General features: G+C 52.2%; 1 protein-coding gene across 1 annotated transcript in view; it reads left to right on the forward strand.

The window, feature by feature from the left end:
* CHST8 (carbohydrate sulfotransferase 8) overlaps nucleotides 1-18,556 on the forward strand; it is a 66,408-nt gene that overhangs the window by 1,313 nt on the left and 46,539 nt on the right. The window contains exon 2 of the mRNA XM_077754683.1: nucleotides 2,596-2,811. Within this exon, the coding sequence (XP_077610809.1) occupies nucleotides 2,682-2,811 (130 nt within the window). The 5' untranslated portion in view covers nucleotides 2,596-2,681. The remainder of the gene's footprint in view (nucleotides 1-2,595; nucleotides 2,812-18,556) is intronic.

Raw genomic sequence — 18,556 nt, forward strand, 5'->3', positions numbered from 1 at the left:
GATAGAGCCTCTGGGCTGAGATTGGGTGGCATTTCATTAACAGTTTTACCAGACAGCCCTGTGCCCCAGCCATAAAGTTGCCGTTCCTTTTCCCCTCCTTCCTCTCCCTCACCCTAGGTCAGATTGGCCACGTCCGACTCAGGAGGCTGGTGTGGCTGCAGGCAGCATGCCACCATCATGGCCAGTGTCATCAGGATTTAGTGGCAGTTTCTTTAAGCTGGAGCCTTGCTGGGGCCTGTTGATGGTGTGTGTGTGCCTGTGTGTGTGTGTGTGTGTGTGTGTGTGTGTGTACCTCTGCTCCAGAAAGGCCTTGAGCTGCGTCCCTTGCTCCCTGTCTGAGGGTCTTGTCCTTGATGAATCAGTGTGTGTGATGTTGATCCCACTCTTCTGACTCCTTTCTGTGACTGCACGGGCACCCCTAGGGGTTAAGCCAATGGCCCTGGGGCAGGAGGGCCCAGAGTGAGGGCCAGAGAGATCTGCTCCGTCTCCTCCCATCTTCCCCCAGACCTTGGGGCTGGCCCGGGTGGCCCCTGCACACAGTGCCTGTCATTACAGAGGGAAGAGCTTGGGAGACCACGGGACACGCTGCATCCTCTGGGCAGTGTTGAGAGTGACCTTGCCCTTCAGTGGGGCCCGGGCCTGCATGGCTGCATCTGTGTCTGCAGGACGATGTGCCAGGTCCCCAGGACAGTCCCATCTGGGGCAGCCACAGAGGGAGTCTCCCCAAACGAAAGACTCCAGACTCTGAACCTTTGGGGTTTACCCTCTGCAAGCCCAGTGGTGTCCCTGGCAATGGCAGAAAGCGGCAGTCTTTCTCAGAGGGCGCGGGGGCATTTGCAGGGAGATCGGGGCCAATTCAAACCTGGAGCCAGCTCCAGAGACAAAACCGAGCCCTGCTCAGCGCTGCCTCCCAAACATCAAAGCTGGGAGGTCGTGAGAAACACCTGCTCGGCACAGCCCAGAGAGCCCTGCGCCCGGGCGCGTTCCCCGTGCAGAGAGGCCTGGGGCAGGTTAATTAAAGTTAACTGAGTGAAAACATAATTACAGTGACTGCAGAGGGGAGAAACCCAAACCTGCAATTTAACACTCCTCAGCACCAGAGCTTTGCTGAGGACAGTCTAGTCCCTGGGAATCTTTGTCTGGGCCTGGGAGGGAAGGGCTCCTCTTACCACTTCCTGCCTCCTGTCCCCCAGGAGGATGAGGACTCGGAGGGACCATAGCTGGGGCTTCCTCCCCCCAGCGCCTGGGTGCCTGGTCAGGAATGGGCTCCCAGAGCAAATTGCCGAGCCTGAGGAGGCCCCGGGAAGGGAAATGACCCTGCGCCAAGCAGCGAATCTGGTCTGGGTCCCCGCCACCCAACTATGATCCCAGAGGCTGCTGGAAGCTGCCCCCCTACCCCCGCCCCAGCCTCTGCCTCCCTCGGTGCTGCCCTGTGCCAGGGCTGCGGGAGCTCCTCGCAAGGCTCTGTCGGGAGAGAGAAGATGGTACCTCTAAGCCCGGACTAGTAGCAAAGGGTGAAGACAAGGGGACAGAGCGACCTTCCACCAACAGGGGGCGTTCCGGAATGCCCTGTAGCATGGCTTCCTGTGCAGATCCCTCTCCTGCTCCACCCGTGCCTCCCCCCACTGCGGGAACTTACATCCTTCCCATGAGCAAATGGCCTTGGGGTGCCCCCCTCTAGACTCGCAAGCTTGGCCCATTTGGAGTCACTGGTTGGTAAGGGGATATTGGCATTTCTTTCTGTGCCCTGCAGGAGAAGCCAGCAAGAAAGGCATGTCACCTGGTCATGCTTTGGGTCTGCAGTGGCCAGAGCAACAGGTATCACAAGGGATGTGAGCCTGGGATCTGTCAGATGCAGGTCTGGCTGCCTCAGCTCTGGGCCAGAGGGCCTCATAGTGGCAGTAACCATGATCGGGCCAGAGCGTCCGTCCCCACTGATGCAACAGACCTTCCAGTGGGGTCTCCATCCCTCCAGCCCATCCGTGGGTCAGGGAGATGCAGCTCTGGCTGGTGAGGGGAGCAACCAGGACGGGGAGCCTCCATCCCTGGGAGCCTCGGGGCCCAGGAGGCTTCTTCTCAAAGTATCTCGCTCTGTGGAGACACTTGTCCCCGGCATCCTGCAGACAGGAGCCAGGGCAGAGAGATCCAAGAGCTTCTCTGTCTACCAGGCCGGTTATAAGGGACAGAGGCCCAGATTGCTGCCCCTTCTAGAGTCGTAGACCCCTGGTAGGGAGCACACCTGCTCTGTTGGAAGCTCAGAGAGCCTGGACAGTGCAGGGCCCGTTACAGGCTGTGGGTCTCAGGGCTCCAGCCTGGGCTTCCCCAGGCAGAGGCCAGACAGTGTCTCTCTCCATGGCTCTTCTGGGGGTGCAGATACCAGAGACCCTGGTGGGAAGCTGGTGACCCAGCAACAGGTAGTGCCTGGACTTCCTCAGCCTCTTTGGGCTTGAAAAGGTGGAAGGGACATACCTAAGTTCTAAGGGATGGAGGGACCCAGGGATCGTGCTTGGCCATATGCAGTGACTGGGGCCTCAGACCACGCAGGATGCCTTGTGCCTTGGTGATGGACCATCTCTCTCCCCATCTGCCCTGTAGACTGTGGCCTGATGGACGCTTGGTGTGGATGATGAAGCAAGAGCGCACCTCCCGCACCCGAGAGGTGAGCCCGGAGCGAGCCCCGGATGACCCCACGAGCCGGAACGATGCGGCTGGCCTGCATGTTCTCATCCATCCTGCTGTTTGGAGCCGCAGGTCTCCTGCTCTTCATCAGCCTGCAGGACCCCACGGAGCTCTCCCCTCAGCAGGTGCCAGGTGAGGCCTTGCGCTCGGCCCTGCCGCCCACTTGCCCCAGCTTTTCTGTCCAAAGTGCAGGCCTCCACAGCTGCCCTGGTGCCCAGTCTGTACCGAAGAGCCCCAGCAGCCAGCAGCCTCTGGCCTCTGCCCTCTAGATCCTCTTGAAGTGATGGCCAGGCTGCCCGTCTCTCTGCCAGTCGTTGCTTTTGGTGATGCTGAGGCTTCTGCTCGCTTCGGCAGCACATATACTAAAATTGGTGACACTGAGGCTTAAAGAGGATTCAGCCATCTCTTGGGGCCTCTCCCACGTGGTCTGGGACTCCAGAGGGTGAATGGCTTCTCCTTGAGCCCCTGTCCCCCATGGGACTCTGTTTCTCTGCCAGCCCTGGGACTCCTTGAATCCAGCCCCTCAGCCTAGGCAGACAGGGTCAAGGTACCTCCTGCCTTTGTGAGGCTGAGATTGCTTCTGCCGGCCCCCACCTCCCACCTGCATCCCACACGTCCCTCGTGAGCCACTCAGAGGGGAGCATCCTTCCTGATTCACAGAGGTCTGCTGAGGACAGGTGGGGGGCAGCGAGGGAACCGGGGAAAGGATGGTTCTGGAGCCTCAGGCAGGCAGAATGTGGAGAGGGGAGCTTTGGCAGGGTGCTTGCTGCTGGGACACCGCCCTTACTCATCTCATCTAAAGGTTTGGGGGCCTTTAGCAGGGAGGTCCGTGAAGACACCCATGTGCTCCAGGATACAGACAATATGGAGGAGTAGAGGCTGTGGATTCAGGCAGAGAAAGTCCTGCACCACTTTTGCCTTCAGGGCTCACATATGGGAGGGCAGCGCCTAGCCCCCTCCCCAGCCCCACCCTCAGCTCTGGCTGCCTCACCCCTCCTAAGCACAGGCATCAGGTAGAAAGTCAGACAGAGCATAAGGAGACTGGAGCGGGGACCCCGGGCCCAACAGCTGTCACCAGAGACTCTGGTTGGGGAGGCCAATGAGTTCATTCTTTCATCTCCTAGAGGCAGCCAGAGCTGTGGGACCCCAGGAGACAGCAGGCAAGGCACAGGTACTGACTCACACCTGGGCCAGAGCCTCACAGCAGGGTTGGGAGGGGTGTGTCTGTCAGAAGTGGTTCTGGCTACTCCCCGGCTTATGAAGCTGCAAGGACATATGACCATGCTGGCTCCTTTGAGGACTTCAGAGCCTCGCATGAGCCTTAGAATGGCTGGCGGCCCTGTGTCGGCAGAACCGGGCCCCATGGGATCGGGCTGTCGGGCAGACTGAGATTGGCATCTGCAGCTGTATGTTATCTGTGCAGAAATGAGGTCCTGAGCAAGGGTCCTCCGTCCGATATGGCTTGGGGTAAATGGTGTATCCTTGGGAGTGACCCATGAATCTTAGGTACCTGTCTCAGTGTGTGCGTGGTTGGGGCACATGCATGGGCAGAGGGTCCTTGAGTTCAGGGTCTGTGTTCTGTGGGACAGGCTTGGGAGGGAAGGCATGAGCATGTCTGTGGGGCAGGGCTATGCCCCCATCCATGGTATACTGCAGGGACAGATGCTGTATTCCTGGGTAGAGTTGGGTATCTTGGCCGGGAGGTGTGGCCCGCCATGTTGCAGCTGGCTGGCAAAGCAGAGTGCTTGACCTTTGCGTCTTCTGTGGGTGGTAGACTCCTGTCCCTCACGCCAGCCAGCATTGCCCTGCACAGCTGGCCCTGAGCATGCGCGTGCAGATCTCTTCCATCACTCACGGGGCCAGGGCCCACAGGACAGCTAGAATCCGGGGTGGAGAGATGAGCCAGGGGCGGGGCTCAGAGCCTCCGGCTGGCAGGGCGTGTGGATGCCACGAAGCTTAGGCAGGTGTCCCCCTGCAGTGGGGATGGTGTGGGCGTGGCAGACCAGAGCACAGAGCATACTTGGGGCTCCAGCCGGGTTCTTCTGGCTGTAGATGGAGCTGGACCACCTTCACCATGTGGCAGGTGAGAGGCAACCTTGACATTCTACGTAAATCACATCAAACACAGTCATAAAACTTTAAGTAATGCTTATGTTACTTTCCCTGAGCAAAGTGTTCCTGACACAGGCTGTTTGTGTTGATTTGTTACTATTCATTTATTCTTTCCCTGTACTTCTCACAGCAGCCTAATTGTGATTCGGTACCAAGAAAGCAATATCAAAGTAATTTTCCACAACATTAGTTACAATTTTCTTCTGATCTTTCAAGTGAAACAATCCCATCCTGTTGGCTTCTCTGAGCATATAAACCTTGATTACATTTATCTGTTGGAAACCAGTGCTTACAAAGTGTATGTATCCCGTTGCATGGGTGGGTGGCCCCAAGGGCCTGGACAAGCCTTCTCTCAGTGGATTTCTGCCTGTGGGAGGTACAGAGTTAGGAGGCTGCCTGCCACCCAGATTGGGTAAGGCCATTGGGGATGCCATCTACAGAGGAAATTCCACACAGGCTATGCTGGCTGTCATAGTGGCAGAAACTTCCCTGGGAACGCAGTGTCTGGGAGCCACTGTGGGCAGCATTGACCAAGGCGGAGGGCAGAGGGGTTGGGGGTGCAGGTGAAGACCTAGAAATAAGCTTGAGAGTGGGAGAAGGAGCCTTTAGTTGCTTGTGGTCCCCTGGAGTTGGGTGTCATTTGGATTTCTCCCGTGGAGTTATTAGGTGTTAATAGCATCTGGAGCTCTCAGGAACCAGACAGCAAACCCCACCTGACTCGTGCATTCTATGGAATCATATGCACTTGCTAACTTGTAAATCAAACCATTTTTCCAAAATGTTTGCTATATTCTAAATCAATCAAACCTTTTGAAACGTGGATCGCTGCTGGTTAACCTACCTTTCGGATAAGATTAGATTTCAGTGTGTATCAGAGATTTCATCTATCCAAATTGTTTTCCAGTCTCCAAAATTGCCAAGCCCCGAGGCCTCAGGAAACTCACTCTTGACCCAAGAGACTAAACTTGTCCCTTCTCTAAGTGGAAGACTCAGAAAATAGGCCAGAACCGGGACTAACACATCCCAGCCTGCTGACCCTGGGGAGGCAGAAGATGGACTCCACACGTGTGGCTGGGCAAACTGAAATTTTACAAATGGCCTTTCTTTATGAGCTTTTTCTTACAGAGGGTTTAGAATACACCCAGAGTAGATGAGAATAGTACAATGACTCCATGCACCCAGGACCAGCACTCTCCGATATGGTCAGGCTGGCCCCACCACAGCCACATCCACGTCCCTCCTGTTTTGAAGCCTATGCTGGTATCGTCTCAATTCAGCCATAAATATGACAACATATTTCTCAATTTAAGAGATAAGAACTCTTTTAAAACTTTCAGCAATCCTTTAGTATCCAGCGCTCAAATTTCTGGTTGAATCCCAAATATTTTAAATACCTTTATCTCTACTTTGTTTTGCCCCGTATCCAGATAGAGCCCACACGTTGTGTTCTGGAGGCCGAGTCTTTCAAGTCTCTTTCAGTCTCTAAGATTCTCTTCTCATCTTTATTTTTCTCTTGCTACTTATTGGAGGAAACTGGGTCGCAGGGTCTGCAGAGTTGCCCACCGTTGGGATTTTTGTCAGTTTTACTTGTTGATGGAGTTGTCTTCTGTTCCTTGTATTTCCCATAAATTAAGTAAATCTAGCAGCTTGATCAGATAGAGGTTTGGGGTTTCTTTTCTTTTTTGCAAGAATGTACATGTGGCCATATGTGCTTCCTTCAGGAGGCGCACATCTGCCTGGCTCTCTTTTGTGATGTCAGTTAGCCACCGGTGATGCGCCTGGGTCTATCCATACTTTAGGGGCTGCACGGTGCAGCATTCTGATTTTATCATTCCCTCTTCATTCTTTTTTTTTTTTAATTTTTAATGTTTTATTTATTTCTAGGAGAGAGAGAGAGAGAGACAGCGTGAGCAGGGGAGGGTCAGAGAGAGAAGGAGTCACAGACTGAAACAGGCTCCAGGCTCTGAGCTGGCAGTCAGCACAGAGCCCGACGCGGGGCTCAAACCCACGAACCGCGAGATCATGACCTAAGCAAAAGTCGGACGCTTAACTGACTAAGCCACCCAGGCGCCCCTTTTCCCTCTTCATTCTTTTAAGTGGGATGGATTTTGTTTTAATGGGACAAGGCAAGTCGTTGCTAGTGACCCATGAAGCCAAAATGACCGTGGATTGATTGGTTTATTCGTGGGTAAATAAAAAACCATGGCCTTATGATACAAATGCTGTTGTTAGCACACTATGAGTTGTTCTTTCTTTCTCTCTCTCTTTTTTTCTTTCTTTCTTCCTTTGATGTTTGGCTCCTAGAGTGAGTTTTCTTAAGGCAGGGCCACCCCATGTTGAAGAGAAGTAGCTCTCTGCTTTCCTGACACCATGGAGCTGGGGACTGGCTGATGCTGGAGTGTCGAGGGGGGAGACAGCCACGGTGACAGCGGGGGTTTCCTTCCTGCTCAGGAGCCCTGAGTGCAGACAAAGGGACTGGACAGCCCCTGGTGACTTCCTGGTCTACAGCAATCTGCCCAGAGCATTCCTTCCACAGCACAAGGGCATCCAAGGATGATAATAATAACAAACACTGATCAGGCTTTTACCATGTGCCAGATCTGTGTCAAGTACTTTACAGGTTTTAATACGTATAATTCTCATAAGACCTGATGATTCCCATTTGCAGCTGCAGTGCCGAGCAGTCACTGGGGTGGGCACACGGCAGCACTGCTCATCCTGGCTGACACTCTCGGGCACCTTACGTGTATTTAGGACTCACTGAACACTTTCAGAACCCCAGGAGTTAAGTACCATCACACCATCTGACAGATGGGATTACCGAGATAAGAGAGGTTGAGAGCCATGCCCGAGGCCACACGGCCTTGGGTTTCAGAGCTGGGATCTGTCGCCACTGCATCTGCTGCCATCTTAACTGCTGTGATGGTTTATATTGCCTGCTCTGGGCCCAGAGCAGAGCCTGGGCAGAGAGAGCCTGGGTCAAGATTTGGAGGCATGAGGGAATTTGGCATGGGAGGAACTCCCCATGGATTAGGGGCAGGACTGTGACCCGTGGATCTAGACTAGTGCTGCAGGCATGGCCAGTCCCAGGGCCCGTAAGCCCTTCTTTGGAGCATCTCAGGGGAACGAGCTGGTGCTGCAGGCTGCGGGGAGCCCTGGGGATCCTGACGTGGCGGCGGTTGTAAGAAGGCTCGCTTTAATGGCTGCATGTCTGGAGCTGCATGTCTGGAGCTGTGGGCAGGAGCAGGGGAGGAGACAGAGCGCAAGAAACCCAGGAGGGAGGCACAGAGTGGTGTAGGAGAGGGGGCAGGGACCGAAGAAGGTGGATTCGGGGGGTCCGGATCAAGTACACAGGTGGGACGATGATGAGGGTGAGGGGGGCTCTGTCTCAGTTCAGGATGCCTCTGGCTCTGGCAGATCGGGACGGGGATACCACTCACCGAGGCAGACACACCAGATGCGGAGCAGTTTGGGGGAGGGGACTGGAGACCACGTGCTCTGCCTTAGGCAGGGGCACCTGAGCTGCTGGGCAGAGTTGCCCTGGATTCCAGACTCACCCAGGATTCTGGACTCACGGGCTGCAGGAACACGCGAAAGAAGCAGCAACCCCCTGTCTCCCCCGCCCCTCCTCCACCTGCATCTCTGCTCTCAGAACACACTCATTCCTTTTGTCTCATACACCTGAGGACAGACGTGGCTGGAGGAGCCAGGAGGGCTGCCTGGAGGAAGGGAGCTGTGGTTGCTAAGAGGTGACCACGTGCTGACCTACAGCGGAAACAGTGAGTAGGTTTGGGTGAGACTGTGCTGGAGCCTGGGTCTCTCTCCAGAGCACATGGTGCTGAGCATCTTGCCCGTCTCTCACCACTAGAAAATCAGCAGCGCCAGAATTCCAATGCCCATGGGCCCGACCGACTCCAAGGCTCCTGCTTTTGTTTCTGGAGGCAGGGCTGTATTGGCTGGAGAAAGTGTGGCCCTCACTCTGGGGCCCATGGTTACCAGGGCCACACAGCGCTGCTGACACTTGTCTTGTTTCTACAGCAACTCTTTGTCCAGGATGTCCCCTGGGAACCCTGAGAACACGGCAGGCCAGAAGCCCTGGGTGGGTCAAGGCCACAGGAGTAACTGCTGAGGGGCTCTCAGAAGCTCCCGCTGCGAGGCTGAGGGAGTAAGCAGAGGTGTGGTGGCTGTCCCTCCTCTGCCTCCTCGGGGCACCTGGGCCAGGCTGGTCTGGGGGAGGGGCAGCCTGCTGGAGCCGCGGTGTCTAAGCCGTGCTCCTCCCGGGCCAGGGGAGCCTGCCCCTCCAGCTTCCTCGGAGCCATCTGCTTTCCCTGGGCAGGTGGGTTTTATCGGAATCCTCTTGAGTCTGTTTCCTGAAACCGTTTTCTAACGGCATTGCGGAACATCATATATATTTTCTACAAACCTTGCGAGGCTGACACATCCTTGTTGTGACTGTGAATATCAGAAGTGACATGTAATTGCAGTGATCCATCCTGTTAAGTAGCTGGCAATATATCATTGCAAAATCAGCAGGGCTGGGACTCTCAGAACCTGGTGTTTCTGAACAATGCACCTGCAGCGTGTTCAAAGTCTCCTACCAAACACCGCCGGAGGCTCGCGAGGGCCGCCTCACCCTCCCTCACCTCGCTTTTCTGTGACTGCAGCAAAGAAAATTTAATCTAGGTAAAGCCACCCGCTGAGTTTCCCATTCTTCGGAGCACCCTCTCCTCATCACAGAATGCACTGGGCTCAAAGTCAAGGCTGTGGGTCAGGATCCTTGTAACAGTGCTCCTTACAAGCATCACCCTTGGGCTTTTTACTCCCCCCACTTTTCCTTGTAATCTCCAGGGCAGCTCTGTGGGGTTCCTTCTGGTGCCACGGGGTGGACAGTGCGCTGGGCAGCTCAGTCATCACTGTGTCAGCAGGGGGAAGGAAATCTGTGGGCTCAACAATTGCAGGATTGGAGACCCAAGTGGCCAGAAGCCCAAGGACACGATGGCTGAGCCCACCTTGATGGGGTGGGTGCACTGAGGCAGAGTCTGCATATTTCGGGGGCACCACTCAACACTGTGTCCTGTGCTAATTCTGGGGTAGTGCTGACTTAGACTCTGGGGTGAAGGGTGCCCCCTGGATATGCAGAGGGCAATACTGATGGAGGGACAGACAAAGGTTCCCCACATGATAATCAACCAAAAGGTGCCGGAAAAGGGGGGATTGTATTAGGACATCCAGCCCTCACGTGTGGGCACCTGGAGCCCACTGATTTGGTGGGCCCTGGGGTGCTGGCTTCAGAGCTGCATCTGGAGTTTGCTTTTGGAGGTGGGACTTCATGAAGGACTCGCCCTCCTGCCCTTCCCAGAAGGCCATGTGGGCCCAGCCTCTACAATGGGACCTTCTCTGTCCCCTACTCTCTCACACTGAGGTTGGGACATCCGCAGTGGCACCCCCGGCCCGCAGCTTCCCAGCATCTGCTTCCCCGATTGGGCCTCAAACTTTTCCTCCCCTCCCTGCAGAAGACACCCTGGGTATCTCCAGCCAGAACCTCACTTTCCTTTGGTGCGTAAAAATATGCTAAATGAAAAATAATGAGCATGTAGGAACTAATAACAGGAATCACCTAATTAAATTAGGAAACAGACATCCTATCGCTGTAATCTGAAAATTGATATTAATAGAAAATGGTCCCAGAATTGTTATGCTAAAGGTTCCTAGGGGTGGGGAAATTAAAAAGGAGAGCAGAACGGAAAATTGGGACAATCGTATCCAATAAGAGCAAGACTTATGTTTTACAGGAACTAAAGGAAACCATGAAAAATAGAAGACAGGATCATTGTGTAGACCTAATGAAGTAATGGACAAACATGGCTTTGAAAACGACAGAGCTCCACATGCGTGTGTGATGATAATTTTTTAAATGAGACAATGTAATTAAGCTTCCGTGTGCATGCAGCGTGGGGATAGTTACCGTTTATTGGTGCCTGGCACTGTCCCCAGTGCCTTTGCTCATTCCTCCACCGTGAGGCAGGCATGATTGTCCTCAGCTCAGACTCGAGAGGAGGTAAGGTGGTTGCCCAGAGTCCTGTGGCCAGAGTGGCCCGAGCCAGGATTCAGACCCAGATTTACGTGACTGCAAAGCCCCTCCTCAGCTCACTCTTCCCTCCTTGCCTGTTGCTACTAGTTGATGTCACAGTCTGCATTTCTTGTATTTTCTGGTGTTTTCCTGCCATTTCTTCGAAGTGAAAGAAATGACCCCCAGCGGCAGCCCCAGCCCCAAGGCTCCTCTGGCAGCTTGGGTAACAAAGCCCACACAAAGCCACCTTCTGAAATTACAGTCCAGCTGGAAAACTGGGTCTCCTATTGTGTCTGGGCCTGGACGGGGGGCCGCGCAGGGCCGCCAGTTCCGGTGCTCAGGCCGGCTCCCGGAAGCCCCGGTTTCAGGTTGTGTGTCCACAGCCCCCGATTGTTCCCCTAGGCCCCCCTACTTGGGGGGTGAATCAGGCTCTGTTCACCTGCTACATGAGTCATGGCTTGGCGGTCCCAGAGCGGGGCTCAGGTGTGAAGAGAACCTTTTCCCACTCTGCCCAGCCCAGAATGGATTGGGGGACCTGGGGGGAGGAGGAGGAGGGGGTCAAGATCTGTGTGTGAGATGCCCCAGAATCCCATTTGGTCTGGGAAGCTGTGATTGCACCTGGGCCAGCGTTGAGCCCCAGGGGGACTAGGCCAGGTGTCAGGGGGGGGAAGGGGGTTTACTCCCAGGACTGAACTTCCTCTCCCTCCTTGTGTGCCCCCCCACCCCCATCCCTGACCCTATCCACCAACCAGGCATCCTTAGTGGGGGCCACCTGACATCAGAGCCAAGCCCCCAACTCGATTCAGGGGTGGTTTTGCCAAGAGAGCAGAACCCAGTCCTGAGGGGTGGCCCGGGGCTCCAAGGGGTGGCCCCCTCTGCCTGGCTTGACTCCCCCTCAGCCTGGCTTGACTCTCCCTCGGCCACATTCAGCCTGCAGTCTTGGGGCCATGGCGGGAGAGGAGGTACGCAGGACACACAGTGAGCCAGGATGCTGCACTCCCTGCCCACGTGGGGAAGGGGCCAGTGGGGTCCTAACGTGTGCTCATGGGGTCCCTCTCACCTTTCTGAGGTCCTGCGTTGCTAATGTGGGCAGCAGAGAAATAATTCTGAGGCAGAGAAGGGTGCGAGGACAGGGCTGTTGCTATGGTTGCTGTCCTTCTCCATGGCCACTGGGTGGTTCTTGGTTTTTTAAACCCTGAAAAGGTCACGGTGGTAGTTATGACAACAGAAGCACTGGGGAGTTGGTGTGAAGGCCGATGCAGGTCCACGGTGCAGCGAGCCCATCAGGGACACCATGGGTGTGGGCTGGGGCCCCACGTGCCTTGGGCCAGGCCTCGGCAGGGCTCTCACCGGGGCCCCACCTGCTGGCCCCTCCTGTTTATGGGGACACCTTTCTGGTGGCCTGAGGGTCAACATGTGTCTTCTCCCTCCTGAAACATTTGCAGGAAGTCAGGAGCTCAGGCGGACCCCATCTAAGCCGGGAGCTCCCCGTTACCTATCTGCTGATGTTTTCGTGTTAGAGCCTATTTCCGGGCTCTGTGGCTCTAACTGCAATCATGGTGGAGCTCAATGGACGGTTCTCTCATTTACAATGTTTTGTTAGATGGGAAAACTAGCCCAGCTTAAAGGGGTTCTGTTGCCCCCAATAGCTGTGGCTCTGGAGCCCCTGCACAGCCACTGGCTCCTAATGGAGGGTAAGAAGCACCTGGGGGGAGGGTGGTCTTCCCGTTCTCACCGTCTGGGGTCCAGACGGGACACCAAGCGCCGCTTCTCATCAAGCCCTCGGGCCTGGCCATGGCATCTTCCAGCCCTCCATCAAGGTTCTGAAGCCCACCTATAGAGTAGACTGGCCCCCGTCCAAGCCCTCCTCCCCCCAGGCTTGGTTGTACCCAGAGCCGGTCAACAGTCCAGCCCCTGGCCGGTGGTTCTCAGCCCAGGTGGTTCCCAACCTGCGTTGGACCAAGGGGGTGGTCTGTGCACCTTTCACCACATTTTAGTTGTGTGTCCACCTGTGCTTCATCCTGGGAAGGAGAAACCTATAAACGTTTGTGAATGCATTCGACCTTTGCCCTTAGGGTCTGGCCTGACCCCAAGAGAGGGAGATGGGGAGAGAAAGGGATGAGGTGGGAAGTCAGTGAAAACTGTGTGGGGTCACTGGGTCCATCAGAAAATGTATCCAGCAAGGGGAGACCACAGGGAACTGGGCCACCGCTCAGCTCCAGCCAAGTTCTGGGCAGTGTGGGCCCAGAGTGCCCAGACCCTCCCTTTTATTTTATATTTTCCAAAGAAGCTAGGAGACTGTACCATATTCCTGTGAATTCTTCTCATTGTTAAGTGGCAGCTCAAAGATTTGAAGTTTAGAAGACTGTTTCAGAACCGGACAATAGTTCGTGCTTGGCACCTCCTGTCGGCTGGATGGACAGGAAGGAGAGGGTCTGTCCGATGTCCCATACCTCCCTCAGGCTGAGAACTGCCCCCTCCTGCCCTCCCTGTGCAACCCCTGACCCCCAGGACACAGAGGTAGTGGGTCTTCCCGATGGGGAGGGAACCAGTTAACTATTTCCTGCCCTGGGAGGACTTACATGAAGCCAAATCCCAAGCGAGTCATGGACAGAGTTTCTCTGGGTACGTCCTGGGGTCCCCAGGGGAACTTGTCTGGTTCAGGGGCCAGGGGCTCTGTCAGATAACTGTTCATGACTTCAGCGCGGGGCCTGGGGGACTAGTCGGCAGAGGTGTGGGGGAGACGAGGGCCGGGGGCAGGGGTCTGGGGAGGCGCACACTGAAAACCTTCCTTCATTCGCACACAGTTACTCATATGCAGATATTTGTACCACTAGCACCAGCAAGTTTTTATGGCTGTGAGTAAAGGATCATTTCTGGACACACCTTCTTGCAAGGATGGGCCCACCAAAGGGCTGGGAGTGGGCTGTGGGCACCCAGTGGGGTGGGCTTGGGTTAAAATGGATGTCCTGTTTCCCATGCTCATGGCAGGGATAGCTACACTGGTCTTCTTTGTCTCCCGCCTGGGATACTGTCTTAGGTAGTCACATCTGTCAGGGGTCTCCTGGGAGAGGGACCGAGGCTGGCCCAGCATGGGACACTTTGGACTTCCATTCCGTGCTGCCTCCACATCATGGACAATGCCACCAGGGCTGTGAGTGGGATCAGAGAGTTCCAGAGAATCCCGATAGCATCCAGGGAGTGTGGTGTGAGCAGTGATGATGGTATGAGTGCTGAGCACCTGCTCTATACCAGGCACTGCACTTTATATGCTTTACCAATACCCTTTCACTAGGTCTCTATTTCAACAGATAGGGAAACCGAGGCACAGAGAGGTGGAGTCATTGGCCCAAGGTTACACAGCCAGGAAGTGGCGGTGCCTAAACTAGATCCCAAAGATGCAGGGCCCTGTTGGCAACTCAGAGCTGAGACACAGTGCTGGAGGCCGGCCTGAGGGCCTGCACCACACTGCCATGTACACCATTCCTGTGTGTTGCAGACACTTTCTGCTCTGTGCATACGCGTGCGCTGGTGGAAGGAAGGGACCTCTGTGAATGTTGTGTGCGTGTCTGGCTCTCATCTGCGATTGTGTGTATAACTGTGTGCACGCACAGCCATGGGGTACAAGTGTGTGTGCTTTGGGCTCTCAGCTCTCATGGGAAACCCTTTCATGGGGGACAGTGTGGGGCTGGCTGCTTTGAGTGCACACTGATCCTCACACCTGCCGTGAGCAGGTGCGGGCTGCACACAGTCAGGGCCCAGGCAGGGGCGGAGGACTTCAGCGCCACAGGGGGAGATGTCTGTGAGTTGTCAGCCACAGAAGTAGGTGAGGAATTGCCGTTCCAGCAGGAACTCCATGAAATCAGTTCTTGTAACCCCCTTGCCTGAGACCTGGGTCGACCAAATAATGAAATTACATTCATAATATTTCAGGTCGAATGATCGCTGTACGAATTAGTTCCTTCCCAGAACCAAGCCAGAAGTAGCAGCAGTAATTAAAGGATTTGTGGACTTAAACCAAGTCTGCTCGTCGGGCACGTAAAATATACAGGGCTTGCAAGATGGGTGTGGGCCTTGCATCTCCATGGGGAGTGGGAAGGACAGTCAGTGAGAACAAGAAGCCCTCAGGCCAGAAGGAGGTGGGTTCTCACTGCTGGGGGCACTTTTCCACTTTCACCCATTTATTTCAGAAATATTTACTGTACTCCAGCCTGGCTGGGCACTGGGATTCTGCAGAGAGCAGGACCACACGGTCCCTGCCCTGATGGAACTCACAGTGAGTAGGTGATCGGGAATTCCCAGTGTCCACCCGGACTCCTTCCCGAGCTGGCCGTTCAGCAGTGTTCCAGGAGTGCTGGGATGCCTTGTCTTCCTTCCACTCCAGGGCTTGCAAACTAAGGTCTGAGCCTGGGACCCAGCTAGGACTTCCTGCTGATCAGAGAAAGAGCAGGAAGGGCATTTGTGCAGCTCAGCCCCCACCTAACCCATCCTGTGTCCTGGAGGAGGGTCATGGGAGCTCACCCCACAGCAGAAGTCACAGTCAAGACCAGAACATCCCTCCACCCAGCCAGTTTTTTATTTCTTCCATTTGCTTCACCAAGGGGAATATACCACCCTCCTTAGGGAGCAGAAAATGCCAGAATCCCATGAAAGCAAACACCAACAGTGTGGTCAGCCTTAGCAGCACAGCTGACTGAGCTGATGGGACCACCCACCCTAGGTAAAAAGGGACCTCAAACCTCGTTAAAACCCAAAAAGGAAAGATAAATCCCGGAAGCCAGAAAATGATGAGGATTCAAGAGAAGCAGTGAGGTCTAGGGGATGCCTGCCTCGGTGCCTGGGGCTAGGGCTTTAAAAAAACCCAAGAAAACAAAAATCAGCTTCATTCAGGTATAATTCACATGCCGTAACATTCACCCACTCAAGTGTACACTTCAGTGATTTTTAATAAACTTACAGAGCTGTGCAACCATCCCCACAATCCAGTTTTAGGGTACTTCCATTGCCCCCCAGAAATCTCTTATGCCTATTTAGAGTCACCCAGCATTGCCCCACACAACCACAAATCTGCCTTCTGTCTTTGTACGTTTGCCTTACGTGAATATTTCACATAAATGTGATCATACGATACATAGTCTTTTACATCCGGCTTCTTTTGCTTAGTAAATTGTTCTTGAGATTCATCATGTCGTAGCATCTATCAGTGTGGTTCTTTCCTTTTTAGCCCTGAGTAATATTCCATCACATGGCATTGTGGTTCGGCTATTCAGCAGTTAATGGACATTTGAATTGTTTAGACTTTGTTCAGCTTTGTTAGCTTTTGTAACAAAAGCTACATCACTAAACATTGTAATGAATAATGCTGCTATGAACGTTTACATGTCTTCATGCAGACATATGTCTTCATTCTCTTGGGTGGATACATAGGAGTAGAATTGCTAGGCTGTGTAGTAAATCTATGATGAAGTTTTAAACATTTTCAGTTTATTTATTCTGAAAGAGAGAGAGCATGAGCAGGGGAGAGGAGAGAGAGAGAGAGAGAGAGAGAATCCTAAGCAGGCTCTGCTGTCAGCACAGAGTCTGATGCGGGGGCCTGATTCCACAAACTGTGAGATCATGACCTGAGCCAAAACCAAGAGTCAAATGCTTAACTGACTGAGCCTCCTAGGTATCCCAAATTTATGTTGAAATTTTAAAGAAATTGCCAGACTGTTGCCAAAATGTCTCCACCATCTCCTTTCCCACCAAACTGCACAAGGACTCCAATTTCTTCACATCCTCCTCAACACTTGGTATTATCTGTCTTTTTAATTATAGTCATTCTAGTGGGTGTGAAGGGATATCTCATTGTGGTTTTAATTTGCCTTCTTTAGAGACTAATGATATGGAGCATATTTTCATGTGCTTATTAGCCATTTGAATATCTTCTTCAGTGAAATATCTGTTTGAATCTTTGCCTATCTTTTAAATTGAGTTATTTGTCTTTTTATTGAGTTGTTGTTCTTTATTTTACAGATCCAAGTACTTACTAAATTTGCAAGTAATTTCTCCCATCTGTGGTTTGTCTTTTCAGTTTCTTAATGGTGTTTTTTGAAATGCAAAAGTTTTTAAATGTGGAGAAATTCATTCCATCAATTTGCTTTCTTTTTTTGGATCATGATTTTGGTGCTGTATCTAAGACTCTTTGCCTAACCCTAAGGTCATAAAGACTTTCTCCTATGATTTCCTCTAAAAGTTGTATAGAATATAGTTTCATATACCATATATATATATATAATGCTATATAGTAGATACTACATATGGTTTTAGCTCTTACATCTATGCCTGTGATCTGTTTTGAGTTCATTTTTGTGTTTTGTGTGAGATAATGGTCTAACTACATTTTTCTTTGGCCTGTGGATATCAAATTGTGCCAGCACCACTTATTGAAGACTTTTACCCATTGTATTGCCTTTGGCAAAAATAAATTGCTCACAAATATAAAGGTTTCTCTCTGGAGTCTCAGTTCTATTCTGTGGAGCTGTTCCATCCTCCTGCCAATAGTACAATGTCATGATTACTGTAACTTTACAAGTTTTGAAATCAGGAATTATAAGTCCTCCTGCTTTGTTCTTCTTTCTCAAGATCACTTTGGTTATTCTGGGTCTTTGTGAAAACCATGTAAATTTTTGTGTGAATTTTAAGATTTGCCCATTTCTGCCAACAAAAAGCCTACTGTGATTTTGGTAAGTGTTGCATGGAATCCAACAATTAACAATATTGAGTCTTCCAATCCATGAACATGGAATGCCTCTCCTTTTATTTAGGTCTTCTTTAGTTTCTATTAGCAATATTTTGTAGCTTTCAGTCTACAAGTCTCATTTTTCTTTTGTTAAATTTAGTCCTAAGTATTTTATTCTTTTTTTTTTTATAAGGGAAGCCATTTTTTTTAAATGTTTTATTTATTTCTAGGAGAGAGAGAGACAATGTGAGCAGGGGAGGATTAGAGAGAGAGGGCGATACAGAATCTGAAACAGGCTCCAGGCTCTGAGCTGGCAGTCAGCACAGAGCCCGACGCGGGGCTCGAACCCACGAACCGCGAGATCATGACCTAAGCGAAAGTCGGACGCTTAACCGACTAAGCCACCCAGGCGCCCCGATTCTTTTTGATGCCATAGTGAATTAAATTGTTTCCTTAATCTTATTTCTGGGTTGTTCATTGCTAGAGATACAATAGAATTTTCTATATTAATTCTATTATCTTATACCCTGTAACATGTTAAGTCTAGTAGTTTTATTGTATCTGAATTACCCAGGATTCTTAAAAAACAAGGTCATGTTGTGTATGAATAGTTTTACTTCATTTTCAATCCGAATCCCTTTTTTTTCCTTGCCTGATTGCACTGACTAGAACCTCTAGAACAACATGAAATAGAAGTGGTGAGAGTGGAATTTCTTACTTTGTTTCCAATCTTAGGAGGAAGCTTTCAATTTTTCACCATAAAGGATAATGGTAGCTATACGTTTTTTGTAGATGACCTTCGCTAGTCTGAGAAATTTTTTTTCTATTGCTAGTTTGTTGAAAAAAAGTTTTTTTTACTATGAATATACAGTTTTGTCAAATGCTTATTCTATTTCTATTGAGATGTTTATGTGGTTTCATTCTTTAGTCTATAAATATGGTGTATTACAGTAATACATCAACCTTGCATTCTT

This window comes from Crocuta crocuta, unplaced genomic scaffold (assembly GCF_008692635.1).
Source record: "Crocuta crocuta isolate KB4526 unplaced genomic scaffold, BGI_CrCroc_1.0 scaffold121, whole genome shotgun sequence".
Classification (NCBI taxonomy): domain Eukaryota; kingdom Metazoa; phylum Chordata; class Mammalia; order Carnivora; family Hyaenidae; genus Crocuta; species Crocuta crocuta.